The sequence below is a fragment of the Panthera tigris genome, chromosome B3, assembly GCF_018350195.1.
Source record: "Panthera tigris isolate Pti1 chromosome B3, P.tigris_Pti1_mat1.1, whole genome shotgun sequence".
Lineage (NCBI taxonomy): Eukaryota > Metazoa > Chordata > Mammalia > Carnivora > Felidae > Panthera > Panthera tigris.
This window is the reverse complement of record NC_056665.1, coordinates 72,462,392-72,483,553: the sequence shown is the minus strand read 5'-3', so window position 1 is coordinate 72,483,553 and position 21,162 is coordinate 72,462,392. Positions and strand designations below refer to the sequence as shown.

Here is a 21,162-nt window from a genome sequence, read left to right as displayed (position 1 = left end):
TAACTCCTATCTCCCAGGGGTTGGCAAACTTTTTCCTGTAAAGGGCCAAATAGTAACTACTTTAGGCTTTGAAGTCCTATCTCAGCTCAACTTTGCTGTTCTAGTACAAACAGCCATAGCCAATGCATACATAAGTGGGCATGGCTGTTTTTCCAATAAAACTTCATTTACAAAGCTTTGACCCATGGGCTATGCCAACCCCTGCTACATACCAGGCATTTACCCATAAACTTCCAAAGATCCATGGATTACAGTCTGAAACACTCAGCCACACGTTCTTATTTGTGCCTTCACTGCAATATTATCAATATTATCTTTGAGGAGGCTTAAAATAAAGGAAGAATATTAAATAAGTTAATGGATAGAAAGGAGGACGAAGGAGAGTTGATGACCTTGATGCCTAAGATGTTTTGGTGCTGCAGATTCAGGAGTGAGAACACAGCTATGGCCCCTGCTGTTAAGGACTTCATGGAGTAGTAGTGGAAATGGCTTTTAATCAACTAATCAAAGAAATAAAGGAAAAACTGCAAGTCTGTAAAGTCAGAGGACTGTGATTCTGAAAGTACACATTGAGCTTTCCTCAGGTAATGACCCTTCGGTAGATGTACAAGAAAGAGCAGGCATGTGCTAGCTTTTACTCTTTTGAAGGGAGGGAAAAGAATTTTAAGAAAGGTAAAAAGAATAAGAATATCACCCAAAATTGCTTTGAAAGGGTCATAGAGGAGAAACAAAGTGCTTTTATGGGACTTAAATAAGACAAGTATTCGTGAAGACAGAGACAGACAGAAAAAGAGAGTATGAAAGGAAGGGAGAGAGATGAGAGCATATTGTGGAATGAGGCTGGAGAGGTAGCAAGATCCTAAGTTATGCAAGGTTTTGTAGGTCTTGTCAAGAATAAAGAATTTTTCTTTATTCTAGGAGCAAATGGGGTTCCAGGTGATTGACACGGTCAAATTTTCACTCTGACAAGATAGTACAAAGGACTACATTGAGTCATGAGGTCAAATGTCAAATGTGCCAGAAGCAGAGGAGCAGGGGATTAAGGTGGATTTTTTTTTTAAGTTTGTTTACTTATTTTGAGAGAGAGAGAAAGAGAAAGTAGGGGAGGGGCAGAGAGAGAGAGGAGAGAGCAGAGCAGGCTCCATGCCATCAGCTCAGAGCCCAGTGGGAGCTCAAACCCAGGAGCCATCTGAGATCAAAGCGAGAGTCAGACACTTAACTGACTGAGTCACCGAGTCACCCCTAAGGTGGATTTTCAATTAGGATTGGGGCTGTAAACTGGGTTGTGGGCATTGTGATGTCTTCTGGAAGACTTTGAGGAGCCAAATTCAACAGACCTGGGAGATAGATTGGATTTGGTATTTCAAAAATAAATAATAGTGAATAGTTTAAAAGCATGTGAGTTCTAATATACCCTAAGGTGAGGGTGTGGCAGAAACTGCTAGGTCCCAACATGATGCCCATTGTCTCCTCTTTCTTACTAATAGAATCCCAATTTTAACAAGGGTGGCAACATGTTAAGATAAAAAATAGCCCCAATATCTCAGCCTCGTTTGCAGGTGGGAGAGAGGTTGAGACATTAAATAACACTGAGGTAAATGAAATGCAAGTCGAAGCCATTGGCTGTAGTTTCTGGAAAACGCTGACTCAGCCATCATGTGCCCATTTACCCAATTGACTTTCTCTTTGTTTCTGCGTGGAAGATGTATAGAGTGGACAGATTTCTAACAGTTTCTTTAAAGTATAAAACCAACAGTGACACCTTAAGGATGAGAGACAGTGAGCTACAAAGACCCTCGGTCCTTCACAACATGATGAAGCTAGCATACCAACCCTTCATATACTAGAGCTTCTTTCTATAAGAGGCAATAAATTCCATCCTGTTAAAAAGATGATAATTTGAATTTTCTGTAAACAATCCCTAAACTAATCCAGATCATGTTCATTAAAAATACAAATTCATTGTTTTTTCAGATTGAGTGAGTAAGCTGGGATAGAGCCAATAATGCAGATCTTCAGAGGTGCTCTAGATGATTCTGATACAGGTGGTGTTGGTAGTTTAAGGTGTGGCATTTGAGAACCACTGCCTTGTATAACTTTTCCCCTACCATCCCCCACCTTTTTCACCAAACATGTATATAAGTACAAATGTCCCAATAGTCCCCACAAACACATTTTCAGCAGTATCAAACTTCATTAAGAAAACTACATTCATACCATATGATCCCATAATTCCACTACTGGGTATTCACCCAAAGGAAAAGAAAACACTAATCTGAAAAGATACATGCACCTTATGTTTACAGTAGCATTATTTACAATAGCTAAAATATAGAAGCAGCCCAAGTGTCCATCAATTGATGAGTGGATAAAGAAGATGTGATATAGATGTGTACCTATAGATAGAGATATAAATATACACAATGGAATATTACTCAGCCATAAAAAAGAATGAAATCTTGCCATTTGCAATACCATGGATGGATCTAGAGGGTATTGTGCTAAGTGAAATAAGTCAGTCAGAGAAAGGCAAATACCATATGATTTCACTCATACTTGGAATTTTCAAAAGAAAACAAATGAAGAAAAAATAGATAATCAAATAAAACCATATTTAACTATAGAGAACAAACTGATGGTTACCAGAGAGCAGGTGGGTGGGGTAATGGAGGAGATAGGTGGAGGGGATTAAGAGTACCCTTATCATGATAAGCACTAAGTTATGCATAGAATCACTGAATTACTATATTGTACACCTGAAACTAATACAACACTGTATGTTCATGTACTTGAATTGTACTTGAAAACTATATTCAACATTTCTTTACCTTTCTAGGAACAAGATATAAATGAATGAAAAGCTACTGTGTATTTGATACTTTTTAAAAAACAAAATTTCAGAGCCTGAACATACATCTCTCACTTGGATGGGGAAAAATTATGACTTTCTTATATGTTCTCATTTTATTAATGGAGAGATTGAAGCTTGGAAATCACACAACTAATAAATGGCAGAATGAGATTTGGATCTTTGTCTCTATCAGTCCTCAGCTTTAAAATGAAAAGTTTGGCTGAAAGAGTTCTAAGATCCTTTCTGATTCTCTTTTCTCTGCAGAAATTAGAGGAATGTAAAAATCATCTCACGCATCTCAAACACCCATGTAGGTCACCAGGAGGTTGCCCATATAAGACCTTCTAATACTGAGAAGTCCTTCCTCATCCTCCACAAGTGTGCAGTGCTTAGCTTTTTCCCTAATAAAATTGGAACTTGAAGGGTCTTTTGGGCTCATCTATCCAAATCCTTCTTTTCAAGTAAAGGAAATTGAAGGCTGCTATGCCAATGATGTGCCCAAAGCCATATAGCCTGGATTGGCAGATCTGAACCTGGCATTTCAGTTTCTCATTCTAAACTTCATACCCTTTGCCCTGGTACAAAATGTTTCCCCCCAGAAAATCATGAATGTGAGAGGGTTCACCTTGCATCTTGCCTGCTCTTTGTAGACTCTCCTTCTTGGGAAGACATAACCACTAATGCTACCCACTATAGGGCTGCTAAGAGGCAGCTCTGGGGGCGTTTGTGGAGAGGCTGCAGGTGCTTGGTGAACACTGTGCGTCCGTTGCACAGAAGTATGTGGCAGTGTCTGCCGTCTGGGAAGCCGTGATGGACAATGAACTGCTTTTGAGGGAGGTGTTCAGCGTGACTCGTAGTCTTCCACTGGTTTTCTCTCTTTCATTTAAACGTATTAAAATCAGTAGGACAAGGCCTCTACCCGAGTCTTGTTTATACCACTGTAAATAGTTTATAGTAGTTTTATAACTGCAGTTCATGGTGGCGTTTTCACCCTCCTGGATACTTAGGGTCTGATGATCCTGTTCCTGTTGGCTGTTCACCCCTAGGCAGAAACAGAAAGCCAAACGCCAGACATTAGTCACTGTATGTTCACTCTCTGCTGTTTAAATTTCCTTCCCTGACTTTCTGGTACATTTTCAACTTAACAAGAAGACTTTGTCCCTCAGTCTTGAGGGCTCTGAACTTTGCTCACTCTGTTCCCACCACTGTGGTCACCCCTGTTTCTATTACCAAGAGCCCCAACTCACTGGCCAGTTGAAGCCATAGAATCATCAAAGACACTTCCAGGAGTTTCTCCATTCTTCTTCCTTACTGGGATCACAGAAGACTCGGCTCTGGGGCCTGAAGTGCAGCCAGGATCCTCAAGCAAAAGAGTTAGCTTTTTTATGGGGTATATTTATCTATTCCCTCAGGAACCCAGAGTCTCACCGAGCCAATCAGAGGCAAGCCCAGTCCTTTGCTTTCAGTACCTACCGACTGATCTCAAAGGAACAGAGTCTGAGGAAGAGTACTGCCATCTTGTGGTAGCAACATCATCTTGCAATAGAATGTGCTCTGAAAACATAAAGAATGCCATTCAGAAAAAATTACAAAGCAATGATGCCCACCTTGCCAGCATGTCCTCATATCTTCCTCCCTCTGTGTGTGTGTGTGTTGTCTGAACCTAACCTCTCCTCGTAAGGACACCAGTCATATTGGATTAGGACCTGCTGTAACGATCCCACTTTAACTTAATTGCCTCTTTAACAAGGCTATCTCCAAATACAGTCAGTTTTTTTTCAATATATGAAGTTTATTGTCAAATTGGTTTCCATACAACACCCACTGCTCATCCCAAAAGGTGCCCTCCTCAATACCCATCACCCACCCTCCCCTCCCTCCCACCCCCCATCAACCCTCAGTTTGTTCTCAATTTTTAACAGTCTCTTATGCTTTGGCTCTCTCCCACTCTAACCTCTTTTTTTTTTTCCCTTCCCCTCCCCCATGGGTTTCTGTTAAGTTTCTCAGGATCCACATAAGAGTGAAAACATACAGTATCTGTCTTTCTCTGTATGGCTTATTTCACTTAGCATCACACTCTCTAGTTCCATCCACGTTGCTACAAAGGGCCATATTTCATTCTTTCTCATTGCTATGTAGTACTCCATTGTGTATATAAACCACAATTTCTTTATCCATTCATCAGTTGATGGACATTTCGGCTCTTTCCATAATTTGGCTATTGTTGAGAGTGCTGCTATAAACATTGGGGTACAAGTGCCCCTATGCATCAGTACTCCTGTATCCCTTGGGTAAATTCCTAGCAGTGCTATTGATGGGTCATAGGGTAGGTCTATTTTTAATTTTCTGAGGAACCTCCACACTGTTTTCCAGAGTGGCTGCACCAATTTGCATTCCCACCAACAGTGCAAGAGGGTTCCCGTTTCTCTACATCCTCTCCAGCATCTATAGTCTCCTGATTTGTTCATTTTGGCCACTCTGACTGGCGTGAGGTGATATCTGAGTGTGGTTTTGATTCAAATACAGTCACATTTTGAGGTACTGGGGATTAGAGCTTCAACATGCAAATTGGGGTGGGGAGACCATTCATCTCATAACAATGAATATCTGATATTTCTGTTTCTATGGCAAGAGGCAGTAGTGTACAAGAAGAGAACAAACTTGGCAGTCAGGCCATTGAGGTCAAATTTAGATCTGCCCATTCAGTAGCTGTTTATATCATGTGTGTCTATATTCTCCTGACTATAAAATATAACTGGATGGTGAGTAATAATACTACCTTTTTAGAGTTTTGAAAATTCTTGATGAGATAATAAAATGCTCTTTAGAGCACAGCCTGATGCTTACTGAGGACTAAAAAATTATTGTTGTTACAAGAAAATGGGTCCTCATGCTGAGCAGTCAAAAGGAATGGGAGAGTGTTAGATAAATGTTTTCAAGGATGGACTTTAAGATCTTTTGTGTGTGAGATAGAGACAGGGGGAAGAGGGGAAAGAAAAAATATAAAGAAGGAAGGGAAGAAAGGAAGAAAGGAAGAGGTTGTGGGCTGGAAAATGGGGAGTGCTAGGAGGTACTTCTAGAAGGTTTGTGTTGGGTGACTACCCTCTTTGTCACTATGAGATAAAGAAATATTAAAGCTTTTGAGCAAGGAACTGATGTTATTTAAGAAGTTTACATATTAGTCTGTCTTCTCTCTGCTACATAGTTTTGAAAGAATTTGTGAGGAAATTTTTGACTAGTGGTTAAAAAGATGACCCCTGGATCTAAGAAATTAAGGGACTTATCCACTGCCTCACAAGAGTCTAGTTCTCTTATTATTTGTATCTATTTGGCTGTATACATAAAAAGTCTATGGAGAAGCAGAAAAAGGGAACAGAGACATCACTGTCCTCTGGGGAGAACTGTGAGGTTAGTTAGTGATAGGGAAACATTTCATTGTAAGTGTTAATGGAAAACTACAGCAACAAATGAAAAGGAAGGATTGTTGAGGACTCAGACCCTTTGAGAATGAAGGTTTGGGTCACTCCACAAGGAAAATAACCACAAACCAGTGACATTATGTCTGAGGCCAGGAGAAATATAAAATGGGTAGTAACATGGGGCATCTGGGTGGTTCAGTCAGTTAAGTGTCTGACTCTTGATTTCAGTTCGGGTCGTGATCTCATGATTCGTGAGTTTGAGCCTGGCATTGAGCTCTGCGCTGACAGTGCAGAGCCTGCTTGGGATTCTCTCACCATCTCTCTTTGCCCCTCCCCTGCTCGCTTTCTCTCTCTCTCTCTCAAACTAAATAAATAAACATTTAAAAAATGGGTAGTAACAAAAAAGAGTTGTCTGTGTCAGCTGTGGCCTCATGAACAAATCTGGAATCAAACAATGTAGTAGCTTTCTATATGTTCTCTTTGTTCTTTATACATGTGTGTCCTTTTGTATATGCTGCCATTTTCTTTTTCTCTCTTCTCATCATTATTTCATATATATAAATTGTCAAATGTTAACTTTATGATTTAGTCTGTATATAACAGCATATTCAGTGGCATTTCCTCTGAATTTTAGAAATGATTAATGTAGCAAGAGATATATAGTAAGTATAGGTCTCCTCATTTTGGGGAAAGGGTAAGAACTTCTCTTGTTCAAGGACAGCTTTAGCTTGTTAGATGGAAATATAGTCATTTCGTTGTTGGAAGTTCAAATGTGTGTGCAGAGGTACGTATGAAAGATCAGTAACCAGAGGGATAAAGTGTGTCAATTATCAACTTATTGCCTTTCTCTCTTATTGCCAAATTCCCCTTCAGTGCCCCAATTGTAATACTGGCCCCGGATCCTGTGACCTTCTCTCCTTCACCTGCTGGCATGATATCAAGCTACATCAAGCCCCCCGGAAGGGCCCTGCAGGAGGAAGAAGCTTCTCTTCTTGGTGCTGGTATGTCTTCACATTTCTTGTTCCTGCAGTTCTTGGCCAGCCTGTGGGACACCCAGCGACATTCACCTGCAGCAAGGTTCAGCCACAGCCCCCATTGGGCTTTCTGGCAAGTTTCACGAGTGCCCCAAGCAAATTCAGCAGCCAGCTTCCTATAAATTTTGTTGGGACCCTGGTCGGTGTTTTCCTGCTTGCCAGCCTTTTTCTCTGGCACCTTAGCAAAATTCTCCACCATCCAGCAGGCTACAGCCATGCATTCCCCAATGAGACATGAATTCCTGGGGAGTATGTATTACAATATGTCACTTACTTGGGAACTCTGGCTTAGTCCTAAGATAAGAACTTCCCTCTACATATCTTATTTCTATGTTCTTTAGAGTTCTTTTTATTCATTGGTAGTTCATTCTCTATTATCAATTGATAAATATTTGTATTAAATTTTCCTTGTTCAGATTACTGTGGGTGTTTTTCCTTCTGATTAGACCCTGGTTGAGATAGTAGGAGTCCGTGAAGTGCATGAGAGGAAAGGCGTTATGTAGTAGGGTCAGCAATCACAAGTCATGAAATGATATAGTTACTTTTAAAGAGCTGTGCTTAGGTACATGGTGATGAACACATGTGGATGGAATGGGGCAGCAGAGAAGAGGTGAAACCTAACCACTGGAGAGTGGATGTAGACCAAGAAAAAAATGTTTTTTTATGCTCTGTTACATAATCTTTATTTCAAAAGTATTTTTTCCAGGTACTACTAGACAGAATAAATACACTTACATCTTTAAAACTAATTAGAGTAGGTAATGGGAATTTCCTTGGACAAATTTTTGAGGTTAATCTATAGCTAACTGACAACTGACGATATTATATCTAAGAGGTAAACTCAATGTCAATGTCCAGAGAGAGAACGCCCCCCTATGGTGATATAGAGAACTTACACAGAAATATTTTCTGTAACTCCTAAAGGGTTTGTGCTCTGCTTCTGTTATGAAACCAGTTACTGTGTCACCCAGAACACAGTAATACATGGCTGAGTCTTCCTCTTGAGCTGATGGTTTCTTCAGATGGAAAGACATCTCACCCTGGTTGAGACTGGCCGTGAAACCTTTGACACTCCCGCCTGAGATGTGTTTCAGGAGTAACTGGAGGCCTTGTTTGGGGTACTGGACATACCAGAATAGCACAGGACTCCCAGAATATGAATAATTGCACTTGACCTGCACTGGGTCCCCTTTGAAGACAGAGAGGTGGTCCTCAGGCTGGGTCACTGTCTGGGCTCTTGTTCCTCCTGTAACACCAATTCAGGATCAGAGAGAGTCTTGTAGACTGAGGAGAATATTTCTTTCAACTGATTCAAAATCAGAAGACTACAGAAAGAGAATAAAAAGGGACTGTACTCACTGAGTATGAATATCGTCACAAATATAGAGAGAAGGATGGCCATCATGTCTGAGCTGTCGAGAAACAGGAGGCTCTTTTCTGGAAACAATTCCGCTACACGGACGTTGACAGAACTGTGAGTTTACCAGTGTGTAAAGCAAAAGCTCTTCCTCAAAGAGCTGGTTGCTTTCTGGCTTTCTACCAAGTTCAATTTATGTAACATCTTCCTCTAGCGGCCAAATTGGATACAACAGGTAATCTCGGTCTTCAGGAAGCCTTGAAATTCTAAAACAGAATGAAGAGGGATTTTCCTCCACAGTTAATAAGACAAAGTATAATGCTATGTTAATTGAAAAAGCATGTTACTATAAAAGTCCAGATAGAGAGATCAATGGAATGGAATAGAAAGTTCAAACGTACAAATTACTTATGGAAATTTAGTTATAATAAAAATGAGGAAAAGATAAATTAAAAAATTAAATGTGCCTTCAGAAATGGAGAGTGATTTAGAAATTAATAAATAAATATGGATGTCTACTTTAATGTCTGTTACAAAATAAATTCCAAGTGAAATAATATTCAATATTTTAAAATAAAAGATAAGTTATTTTGTACAAATTTAGGATGATCATAGATTGTTTAAGCGTGACAGTCAGAAAGCATAAGAGATAAATTACATTTCATAGAAATTTAAACTTCTCTACAAGTATGCTAATGAAATGTTTAAACATTACCAGATCAAGTTATTTTCCATCCGGCATCATTGATTCTGACCTTCTCCAGACCACAAAATGGCCCTTTAGAATTTTAGTTCTACAAGTTTTTTTTTTTTTTTTTTTTTAACTGGCCGTTAACAAAGGAACAACCATTTGGCCTAGAAAGAAGGCAATTCTAGAAAGATGGTAGATTGCAAATGTCCTTGTTCGCCTGTGCTTAGACAAGGAGCCTCTGTGGTGGCCAGGCAGGCTACACCAAGAGAGCTCAAGCGAGCAACCCTATTTGGGGTCACATATAAATCTGGAATCAGGTATCAGGGAACTCCAGGATGAAGAGCAGAAAACTATGGGTTAAGAGAGGTTGACCTACAGAGATCAGTAGACCTCTAAGAAGGAAACTATTCTCTTAAAGCCTTTCCTTTAGAGCCCAAATAGCTGAAAAGAAAGTAACAGGTAGGCTGACTCCCATCTGTCCTTAATGGAGAGGAGTACAAGGAGATCAGAGAGAAAAAAGTTTTTTTCCTTTTAGTTTTTCAGCAGGGTATTGACATTACTGCTGTATCAGTGCCTTGCCATCTGCTACATTGCTGACCATCAGCACAGAAACATCTAGGCTCTTCATTCTCATAGGATTGCCTCCACATATACTGCCCCAGTAACCAGACATGTCAAGAGGGGAGTAAAGAAAGGCAAAGGAAACCTCAGAGAGAAATTAAGGCCTCATCTGGGTCCAGTATAGCCTGAAAAAATTATCAGGGTCAGTGACCCAGTTTCCTTAGCCAACAGTCAGGACGTGTAGTTTGAAAAGTGATTGAGAATTCACTTATAAGAGAGCTCTATCAAAGAAAGGATACACCATTGAATGCATTGTTTATTTATTCAATCCCTGTAAAGGAGTAAATATAATTAAATGTAATTAGGAGAATTCTGTAAGTCTCAGACTTGTGGTCATGATGAACAAATACAATGTCTCCAACAAGACTTGGGTTGATGGAAAGAAACAGAACGTGTATATCATGGCCACCCTGACCTTGTTTCTATCTCCCTTCTTCTCCTATCCAATGCTTTCCCCATATACTTGCAGGAACACCTGGCTGATCTCTGTGACTATGAAGTATAGGCCACATTTTGAAATTCAAATAACGATGTCCAATTTCTTTCTCCCCAGTCTCTCTTCTCTTCACTCCCTTTTCCCCTCTCTACCTATGTTCATTACGTTTCTACCATTTCACCTTCTCATCTCCTTTTTCCCTGTTTTTCTAATCTCAGAAGAGATATAATAGAAGGTAGAAATCATTAGAATAATTTTGAAGTGAAAGTAAAGGTTCATACTTTAGCATTTTTAATCATAAACACCAAAACTGTAAATAGGCAATGCAGAGGTTTTCTCCTGGAGCTTCCAGCTTTCCCATTGCTCTAGCTGATGCTCATTTCTGCTTGCGAGTCATTTCTGTCACACTCCTCACAGCAGCTCTCCCTGTTCTTATAGGATATGACTCATCCAGATGCTCCCCTAACTGCTGCTAGCCCTCATTCAAATTTTCACTAACTTTCAGCAGTGGAGAAAGAGTTGCTCGCTTAGAGCAAAGCCTAGAGTACCCCCTACTGGTCGAAAACCATCACACCAACCAGCTCATCCACAGTCACCAGAACCCCAGAGCCCTCATTCCATTCTTTCCTGACGACCATCCACAGATTAGCAGGAGCAAAAGAACTGCCAGGTTTGGATGAGGATTTTTTTAAGTAAACTGGTTTCTTTGTCAAAATGCCATTTAATGAAGGTTACTATCTTAAAATATTTTGTCAAATTGTGCCAAACCTTTGTGCCAAAGTTTGTATGTAATTTCTCCAATCTATTTCAGAGGAAGTCCACAGCAATTTATTGAAGGTCTTCTATAATAAACTAGATCTTGTGCTAAGTCTTAGGAAATTAAAAAAATGAATAAAACATTTTCACTACTCAGAAGACATTGTGGTACAGCAGGAAAGACAAACATGAAAGAGTGAGTATTCATATCCAAATAGCATCACAAAAAAAGTACAAAGTGAACCCAAAAATAAGGAGATATTTCTTGTAACAGAAGACAGTTAGACAAAGATTTAATAAGAACATGATTATTTTGTCCTTTTCCCAGAAAAGATAGAAAGAAATGTTTTCAAGAGATGAAGTAGAGATATTACCTTGGAAGTGGAATAGAGATACCTCCCAGATGAAAATAAAAGAGGGGAGAGATGGAGCACCTGGCTGGTTGGGTTGGTGGAGCATGTGACTCTTAATCTCAGGGTTGTATGTTTGAACCCCATGTTGGGTGTAGAGGTTACTTAGAAATAAAATCTTGGGGTGGCTGGGTGGCTCAGTCATTTGGGCATACATAGAATTCAGTCGCGGCTCAGGTCATGATCTCACGGTTCGTGAGTTCGAGCCCCGCATCAGACTCTGTGCTGACAGCTCAGAGCCCAGAGCCTGCTTGAGATTCTGTGTCTCCCCATCTCTCTGCCCCTCCCCCGCTTTCACTCTGTCTCTCTAAGAAATAAAATGAAAACATAAAAAAAAAAAATTAAAAAAAAAAGAATGACCTAAAATAGGTTCACTGGTTCTGTGTAACACAGATTGGAAATTTAGATATCATGATGTCTAATTTACTATAAAATATCTCAGTGTTATAAAATATCTCGGATATTATATATGTGCTAGAAGTTAAGCTTCAAATCCATGTTGAGACTCTATAGTGCATTGATTAAGAGCCTATGCTGTACATTTGCCCTAGTTGAGAATATATGTGGCACAGCTTGTCAGCTAACATTATAACCAAGTACAGTAAAAACTTGGATTGCAAGTCACTTGTTCTGTGCGTGTTCTGCAAGACGAGCAAACATTTCTAATAAGTTTTAACTTTATAAGTAAATGATGTCTTGCAATATGAGTAGTATGTGACACCAAACGTCACATGATCACAACTGAGCCAATGGTTCTCTCTCTCTCTCTTGCTCTCGCTCTCTCTCTCTCTCTCTCTCTCTCGCCGCAGGATTCTGGGTCATCATCTCCCATGCTCGGATGCTCGGTCTCAGGCTGTGATGTTTGGCAGAAATCAGTGATTTTTCAGAAGGTTGGAAGGTGCCCACAACTGGTGTATTTTTGTTGTTGTTGTTACTTCAAAGCACCTATGGGCAGTAGGAAAAGTAGCACTTTTCCATACAAGAGTGAGCTTAGGAATGCTGCACTTCATTCTAGGTCAGGCTGCCTGCAGATAGAGACCCTTTCCTCTGCTGCCTCATTGCTAGTTACATCAAACACAGTATATGACAAGAGTTTAATAATTAGTACTGTGGTCGCCATCCGTGCGATGGTATACAATGACCCCCATGCAGAAAAAGGTTGAAAAGAAAGGCAGTAAGAAGAAGGAGATGATTACACTGGAAGTTACGAAGGAAATCACCAAGAAGTATAAATGAGGTATGCAAGTGGCCAAAATTGCAAGATTTTATAAGAAGTCTTCTTTTTGCATCTCATGTGAAGGAGAAGGAGAAAAAGGCAGAGGAATCCCTCACTTCAAATGAGATTAGGGAGATGTGTAAAAAGTTGGAAACAGTGCAAAATTTTGTAGAAAATCGCCACCTGAATAAGACTGTTGCAGTGCGAGCAGTCTGTTTAACGACGATGCAATGTCACATTTCTGTGAAGTCCTCAAAAGGAGGCAAAAGCAAGTGTCGTTGGATAGGTTCCTTGTTAAATTTGCAAGAAAAGAAAAAGATTCCACTGAGCCAATAGATAGCAGTGATTCCGTTAGTGATAGTGCAAATCATCCTACACACTAACCCTCCTCTCTCTGGTCTCCCTCACACCAGCCACGAAGGTTTTCAAAGGTAAGTGCTGGTTAGTTTGTTTATTTTTCTTTAAATTTTGAATTTTCTTTATTATTTTGTATTATATTACAGTATTGTGTTCATTTTTATATGATATTTTTGGGTTGTGGAACAAATCATCTGAGTTTCCATTATTTCTTATGGGGAAATTTGCTTTGATATACAAGTGTTTTGGATTACAAGCATGTTTCCAGAACAAATTATCCTCACAAACCAAGGTTTTACTATACTTCAGCTTTCCACATGTAGATCAACACCTGAGGCAATGTTAGCTAGAAATGATTTGTTTAAATAAAAAAGGCTCTTGCCTTTTTCACTTCAGAACTCTGGCACTTTATGATGTACTCTGAGTGAGAGCGGAGTAGGGAATGAGTGGGAGGCGTCCCTCCTGGAGAAATTCATCAGAAGACTTCCATCTGGAACAAAGTCTATCTGAATGTGGCACAGCATTGCTGTTGAAGCAACGATTCAGGCGGCAAGCACTCCCCAGAGCCCAGCCTGTTCTGCAGTATTTGCCCTCACAGAAAAACAGACTTCCCTGAAGACTCTCTCTTGGGTTCTTGAGTCATGAAAAGTCCCAAGGTTTGTGTTCAGCTCCCCCTGTGGACCCAGGCACCGTGTCGCTCACAGAGCAGAAGTACTTGGCCGCGTCACTACCAAGGGCTGGGGATTTCCTCAGGTGGAAAGAGGTTTCACTCTTCTTAAATTCAGCCTTGAAACCATTGATGCCTTTAACCAGGGTGTCCCCTGATATGTACTTGAGGAGAAGCTGGAGTCCTTGGTTGGGGTACTGCACGTACCAGAAGACGTAAGGCGTTGCACTAGAGGAATAGTTGCACTTCAGCTCCAGACGGGCTCCTTCAGAGACCAACACCTGGGCATCAGGCTGAGTCACTGACTGGGCTCCCATTCCTCCTGAAACATCAATGCTGAGTCAGTGACACCAGGACAGACCTACCTATTAAGAGAAGGAGTCTTCATTCTGCATCCCGTCACTTTTGTGCAAAGAAGGAAAGGGAATGTTACTCACTTGGGGCAAAAATCACATCAAGCCCTGAGATGGGCAGGAGGAGCATGGCTGAGCAGTGGAGACACTGTGGGCTTTCAGAGCAAGAGGAGTGGGGAGGTTGGGCCGTACAGGTCCCTTGCTTTGACAAGTTTCAAAAACTGTTAGAAGGAGTCTTCCTCCCTTTTTTTTCCCCTAGCCTCTTGTCACAGTCTCCTCTTTGCACAGACATCAGTGAGGGTCCATCGGCCAGCTGCAGGGAGGAGGGGCTGAGTAGCTGGTGAGGACCTACAACCACAACAAGTGCCTCATTTGTGTGACATCACCCACTGCCTCCAGGGGCAGGACCAAAAGTCCGAGAGAGCTAGCTGTCTTCTGTTCTCATCTCAGAGACATGACCACCAAAACTTCAAAAGAAAACGTTTCTTCCTCCCTGAATCTGTGATGATGTCACCTTCTGAGGTACATGGTGTTAATCGTAAGGGAGAAATGGGAGCTTTGTTAAAATAGAAGAGTCATTTCCTTCACTGAGAAATTAGTCATAGAAGACAATATTTTAGACTTTGGAATACAATCAAGAGACTTTACATTACTTTTTAAAGCCATTCATTAGGCGGAAAGACTAAAATCAATTGTGTCAGCTGAGCTGAGCTTCATATGGCCTCGTGCTGCTGGCTGTGAGCATCAGAGTGGGGGAAAGAGATGATTCCTTTATTTGGTACTGAAAGGAAAAAAAAAATTAGACCAGAGACTTATAGGTAAAATCATCCTGGAACCGGTGGCATTATCTAATCAAGGCCAACTAGTAAAGGCGATAATTTTCTTTGTCAAGGAGAAAGTCTGAAGAAGACTCCTTGGTGAATACGTTTGATATTTGTTTAGGCTATAAGAAAATAGCTAGGGCACCACATTATTTAAGCGGAGAAAGTGAGAGTTCTGTTCCAATTGTCAATGGTCAGAATAGACTGACATAGTATGCCAAATTAAGGCTACCTCACCCTGGAAAGAACATTAACAAAGGAGCATTTGCAGAGAAGTGAGCAGAATTATAAATGTAAGGAAAATATGACATATAAGTAAGTGATTCTGGAAGGAATTAAAGAGAGAGGGGAAAAAGTGAATCCATTTGAACTCAATAAAGCTGGATGGAGTGCAGCCAGCAGACTGGAAACGAGAGGAACGTCCTGCAGGGAAGGAGCGTATAGAAGCCATGGAAGTAAAGTGTCAGGAACACTGGCCATAGCAAAGCAACACAGTCCCACACAGCTGGGACAGGACCTATCAAACAGGGGAAGTGTGTTCTATGCTCTAATAGTAAGACGAGACTCTGAAAGGAGAAGACTTCCCTACTCAACTTATTTTAGACCACTGAAACTTTAAAACTGAAGAAACTAGGGAGACACATCTCAGGTGAAATGAGAATCTGGTCAACAGAGCCCTTTTCAGAATGTCAGAAGGACAACTCACTCCTTTCTGAATACTCTGTTGACCTGCACCAGCCTGAAATCAGAAGCCTCTGTCTTCTGATTTACTTCTTGACCCTGCCTATAGATTTCTTTCACACATGAGACCAAATCACATTGAAATTTTAAATCTGGCTGGGGTGTGCTTCTGATTCGAAATATCTGATAACTGTATATACTCTCCTCCCTTCTCCCCCAAATTGCCACTGAAATGAATTTAGAAACAAACAGGATGAACTTAGATCCATAATGGGAAAATAAGAAAAAGACAAAAGCTGTCAATAATCCCATAAGAGGGAAAATAGATGTAATCACAGTGATGAGGGAGGCAGACAGGAGAAAAGAACACCCCAGAATGAACCATGAGAAGATGTCAGCAGAAATGTGAGTGAAGGAAATTTACTTCTGGGGCGCCTGGGTGGCTCAGTCGATTAAGTGTCCGACTTGGGCTCAGGTCATGATCTCGCGGTTCATGAGTTCGAGCCCCGCATCAGGCTCTGTGCTGATAGCTCAGAGCCTGGAGCCTGCTTCGGATTCTGTGTCTCCCTCTATCTGCCCCTCCTCCTCTCTCTCTCTCTCTCTGTGCCTCTCAAAAATAAATAAACATTAAAAAAAATTTTTTTTTGAAAAGGAAATTTACTTCTTAGGACCCTGAAGATGCTCTGAGCTGAAAAAGAGCATGATGGGGGCAGGAGGGACAGAACACAGGGGACAAAGTTAATGTCCCCTGAAGGTCACTGAAAGTCAATGTGTGGATTAGCTATGTTCGTCTCCCTCTATATGCTCTGTCCAGCTACTGCGTTTACATGTGAGAAGCATAGTAATATACACATACATAATAATTATATATTATATGTAGTAATAATCATATATATTATGATTAGTAATATATCTAGTAATATATATTACTATGTTTCTGACACATAAATATATATATATTATATATAACATATTATATATATAATCTCATTTAATCCTGAAATATGTATGGTAGAAATATATGTAATATGGGCCTAAGATCAAATGGCCCATTGATAACATAAAAGATACTCAAACTGACACCACAGAGCAAGTTCTTTCCAGGGCGCCATGACATCAGAAGGCACGTGATACAGGCGAAACTAGAATTCGAATATCTTGATTCCAACACAACTTCCTGCTCTTTCTCAGTGCTCTTCAAATCTGTCTTCCATGACTCAGAAATATTTGTGATGAGTCTTCAGTCCAAAGATTGAGAAGTTGAAACAAATTCTGACTCTGTTGCATCCTCTTAGCCAGTGAGTATGTGAACAGCAATCTTAACTGGCCATTTCTGGGTCTTCCCACCTTTTGGACTACATAAACAATGCCCTGTCTAAAAGATCACATCTTCAGCTTTATGATAAATGTGACTTTTACACTTTTCCCCTGTAATTGTAACATCTGTCACAAAGCCTTATTTCTATCAGGCCACAGATTTTTTCCTGGACTTGGACATAAGTTGTAGGACAATTCCAAAGTGCCAAGGAGTCAGGGGAGGGAGGTCTTCATATGATTTTTGGTGTTATCAACTTTCCTCCCAACATGTTCTAAGACATCTTCAATACCATATTATTTGTTTTTTTTAATGTTTATTTTATTTTTGAGAGGAGGGGGAAGGAACAGACAGAGAAGGAGACACAGAATTGGAAGCAGGCTCCAGGCTCTGAGCTGTCAGTACAGAGCCTGATGCGGGGCTCGAACTCATGAACCGTGAGATCATGACCTGAGCCCAAGTCGGACACTTAATCAACTGAGCCACCCAGGTGTCCCCTTCAATACCATATATTTTTGATAATTAATCCATGCAGGCCTTTAATCACCATAACAAAACTCCTCAGTGTCTAGAATCCTTTTAGGTACTTGCTCAGAGATCCTTCTCATGAAATCTGAAGCCATTCTGGGCTTCCTTGTCCTGCCTGTGTGTCTGGGACATTCTATGGTTATGGCTAATGCTCTTAATTCCCATTTGCATCTAGACAGCAAACAGAATTTCTTTACCCTGCAGCCTAGGCTCTACATCAGGCATTGCTGGGGCCCTAGCGGGTTTGGGTACAGACAGCAGGTGCCAGGGGAGCACTGTGTGCTCACTGCACAGAAGTAGGTAGCTGAGTCGCTGAGCTGGGAATCTCTGATGAACAGGGAGAGATATCGGCTTGCTTTATTGAGCAGCCCTATAAATCTTCCTTCTTCTTTTTCACCATTGGAGTACATGTGCATCAGAAACTCGGGGCCCTTCCCAGAATACTGTCTGTACCACACGAAGTACTGGGAAGCACTGTCACTGTAACTGCAGTTGAGAAAGGCAGTGAGTCCCTCCAGAACAGTCAGAGGTACAGGACTCTGCTTCACTTCATTCTGGTGACTTCTCCTCATCCCTGTGCAAAAAGACAGCAGTCAGTCAAAGAAGATCCATTGGGTAGTGGATGCTTAGTCTTCAGAATTTAAATGATTTTTCACAGGCCCTCCACCTCTACCCTCCCTGAGGTAGAAACATTCATGTTTCTACCTACAGGCCCAGAATACATGATAACTCCAAATATTGTACTTTATATTCCCATAGAGATGCCCAAAACTCACAGGTTAACTGAAGCCACAGGATCACTAGGAAAACTCTTGAGCCCTCCATTATTCTTTCTTCCCCTGGTTCACTGAGGACTCAAATTTTAAGCCCTAAAAAAAAAAAAATGAGTCTAACTTAGACATTTCTAGTTGTTCTGCTTTAGGAATCATAGAAGAAATTCATTCTACCAATTGGAAGAAAAGAGTCTTTTTCACTGCCCCTGCTACACCACCAAACCCCACCTCTTGTCTCCTTCTGTCTGTCTCTCTCTCTCTCTCTCTCTCATACACACACACACACACACACAGACACACACACACACACACACACACACGAAAATTTGAGAGCTTTCCTCAGTCCCTGAGAAAACACTGCCATCTTGTGGACTCATGATAGTGATCCAAAAGATGTCCAAAATATAGACCCTTGTTCTATGAACTGGTAACCGTAAAAATCTGCCACTGTAATAAAGTTAAAAATTTAAGAATCATATGGCCCAAGTCAGCGTGCGTGGGGAGAGGGAGATGTGTATGTGTACGTGTTTTACATCAAATGGCAACACTTGTCTGAGCAAAGGCACTTACAGAAAACAACCACCTTCCTGCACTGAAAAAGCAGTCACAGAGTATTCTGTTTTAGAAGTCAGGTGAGGTTCTTGTGGATTCAAGGAGAGTTTCAAATGGTGTAGCTCTTCTCCACATCAGGCCAGACACTGCCTATCTCATTCCCTCACCTCCAATTTTGAAAGAAATTGATTCTAACTCAAAAGAATCCTTTCGAGGCCGAACAGCCTAAAATCTGACCAAATAAACACGTTTCCAGCTCAAAACTGGGGCAATATTTTTTAACAAGGCCGAGGGCTAGAGAAACTGGGATTCTTCATGCCGTTTTTGCACCAGTGCACGTGTGTGTCAAAACAGTGCTTATTTAGGCTATCACCACTACTGCTACAACAACAAAAGGGATGGGGCCGCCTTCAGTATCTAGACTGTGAATAACATCTAGTGTGTACCTACCCTTTTGTCTAATTTCTCTTATTCCCTTTTCTTGCAGAAAGCCCCAGGATCTAGTGATTAATCTCCACAAGTTATGGATCTGCTCTTGCTCTCTCTGTCTCTCCATCCTACCCTCGCCAGCGAAACCACATTTATCAGAGGGCAGGCTATGCCAGAAGCTTAATTGGGGCTATAGAGAAATGAGCACAGACAACAGCTGTCCCTTCTGCCTCGTATCCTTGCAGAAGCTGGTGGCTAGGGGTCCGCAGTGCAGGGGCCCTTTTCCGTTCAAGAGCCATGTAATCAATATCCAGCCAAGAGGCACCGGTCAGTCCCTTCCCATTCCCACTGCCAACTGTGTAGGAAACAGAGAGAGAAGGACGATGCTAATATTAAAAACCCTTTTGGGGCACCTGCGTGGCTTAGTCGGTTAAGCGTCTGACTCTTGGTTTGGGGTCAGGTCATAAGTTCACAGTTTTGTGAGTTTGAGCCCCACATTTCTCTCTCTCCCTCTCCCTCTGCCCCTTTCCCACTCACACTGTCCCTGTCTCTCTCAAAATAAATAAACTTTATAAAGAATATAATAAAATGCCTTTCTCTAAGAGCACATTACATTAAACAGAAACCACACAGCCATTTCTCAGTAAAGGTAAAACCCAAAGGGGAGGGCGCCTGAGTGACTTAGTCAGTTAAGCGTCCAACTCTTGATTTCAGCTCAGGTCATGATCTCATGGTTCGTGGGTTTGAACCCCACATCGAGCTCCATGCTGACAGTGTTGAGCCTGCTTAGGATTCTCTCTTTGCCTTGCTCTCTGCCATTCTGCTGTTCTCTCTCTCTTTCTCTCAAAATAAATAAACACTAAAAAAAATGTGACAGCAGCATAAAATGGCAAGCACCAGTCTTAGGAAATTTATGAACACCAAATTTAAAGCCTCAAAAAATAGAACGTAGGCCTAAGGTACAGTCTTTATAAGAAGGACCCTGCCCTGGGGCACCTGGGTGGCTCGGTTGGTTAAGCACCGACTTCATCTCAGGTCATGATCTCTCAGCCCGTGAGTTCAAGCATCAGGTTCTGTACTAACAGCTCAGAGCCTGGAGCCTGCTTTGGATTCTGTGTGTCTCTCTCTCTCCCACTTGCATTCTGTCTCTCTCTCTCAAAAATAAATAACAAAACATAAAAAAAAAAAAAGGAAAGACCCTGCCTTTTTTAAAGATTTGTAACAAAAATTAATATAACTGGTTAACAGACCTAATACTGTGGTGGATACAAAGTCATGTCAGTGCTGGCAAAATGACAGAATCCATACAGCCGCAGTGCTGTCCTGTCTGCAAAGCTTCCGTGCCTAATGATGTCTAAAGAAAAATGGAACTCCTTCAGATGATTGAAGGACAATGTTAAGGTGATCAATCAAAAAGAAAATCCACAGTCCCTTCCCTCATTTGATTTAAGTAGTCTTCATTTTTTACAGCAGTACATTTTTTAGATATGTCTTGTGAACCTAAAGTACTGCAAAGCAGGCTCCCATTCAAAGGAAATTTATCTCCTGATATTGCAGATGCTAGTAATTTTGTGTCCATTTGAAATATATGAGCTCTACTATTAAAAACAACAATAAAGGAGATCTTTATATATGTGGAAACACACACATCTTTACCCATTGTGTTCTCATTAGCATAACTGTGCTGTTTATGCATTTGATTTTTAAATCATATAGGAAACAAGAGGAGATACAAACAAAAAATACTGGCTTTATATTTGTTTATGTAGTTGCCTTTACCAGGGTTCATTTTTTTTTTGGGGGGGGGGGTATGGCTCCAAGTTACTGTCTAGTGCCATTTCATTTCAGACTGAAGGGCTCCCTTTAGAATTTCTTGTAGGGTATTGGGGTGCCTG

At 41.0% G+C, this 21,162-nt stretch overlaps 2 gene segments (V, D, J or C); both read right to left on the bottom strand.

Annotated features, from left to right (window-relative positions):
* Positions 1-13,787: 13,787 nt before the first annotated feature.
* LOC102964843 lies at positions 13,788-15,469 on the bottom strand. The segment is given in 3 exon segments: positions 13,788-14,137; positions 14,253-14,318; positions 15,376-15,469. Coding segments are annotated over 3 exon segments (510 nt in total).
* A 2,256-nt stretch (positions 15,470-17,725) lies between these two features.
* LOC102965132 lies at positions 17,726-18,514 on the bottom strand. The segment is given in 2 exon segments: positions 17,726-18,087; positions 18,290-18,514. Coding segments are annotated over 2 exon segments (411 nt in total).
* Positions 18,515-21,162: the final 2,648 nt, after the last annotated feature.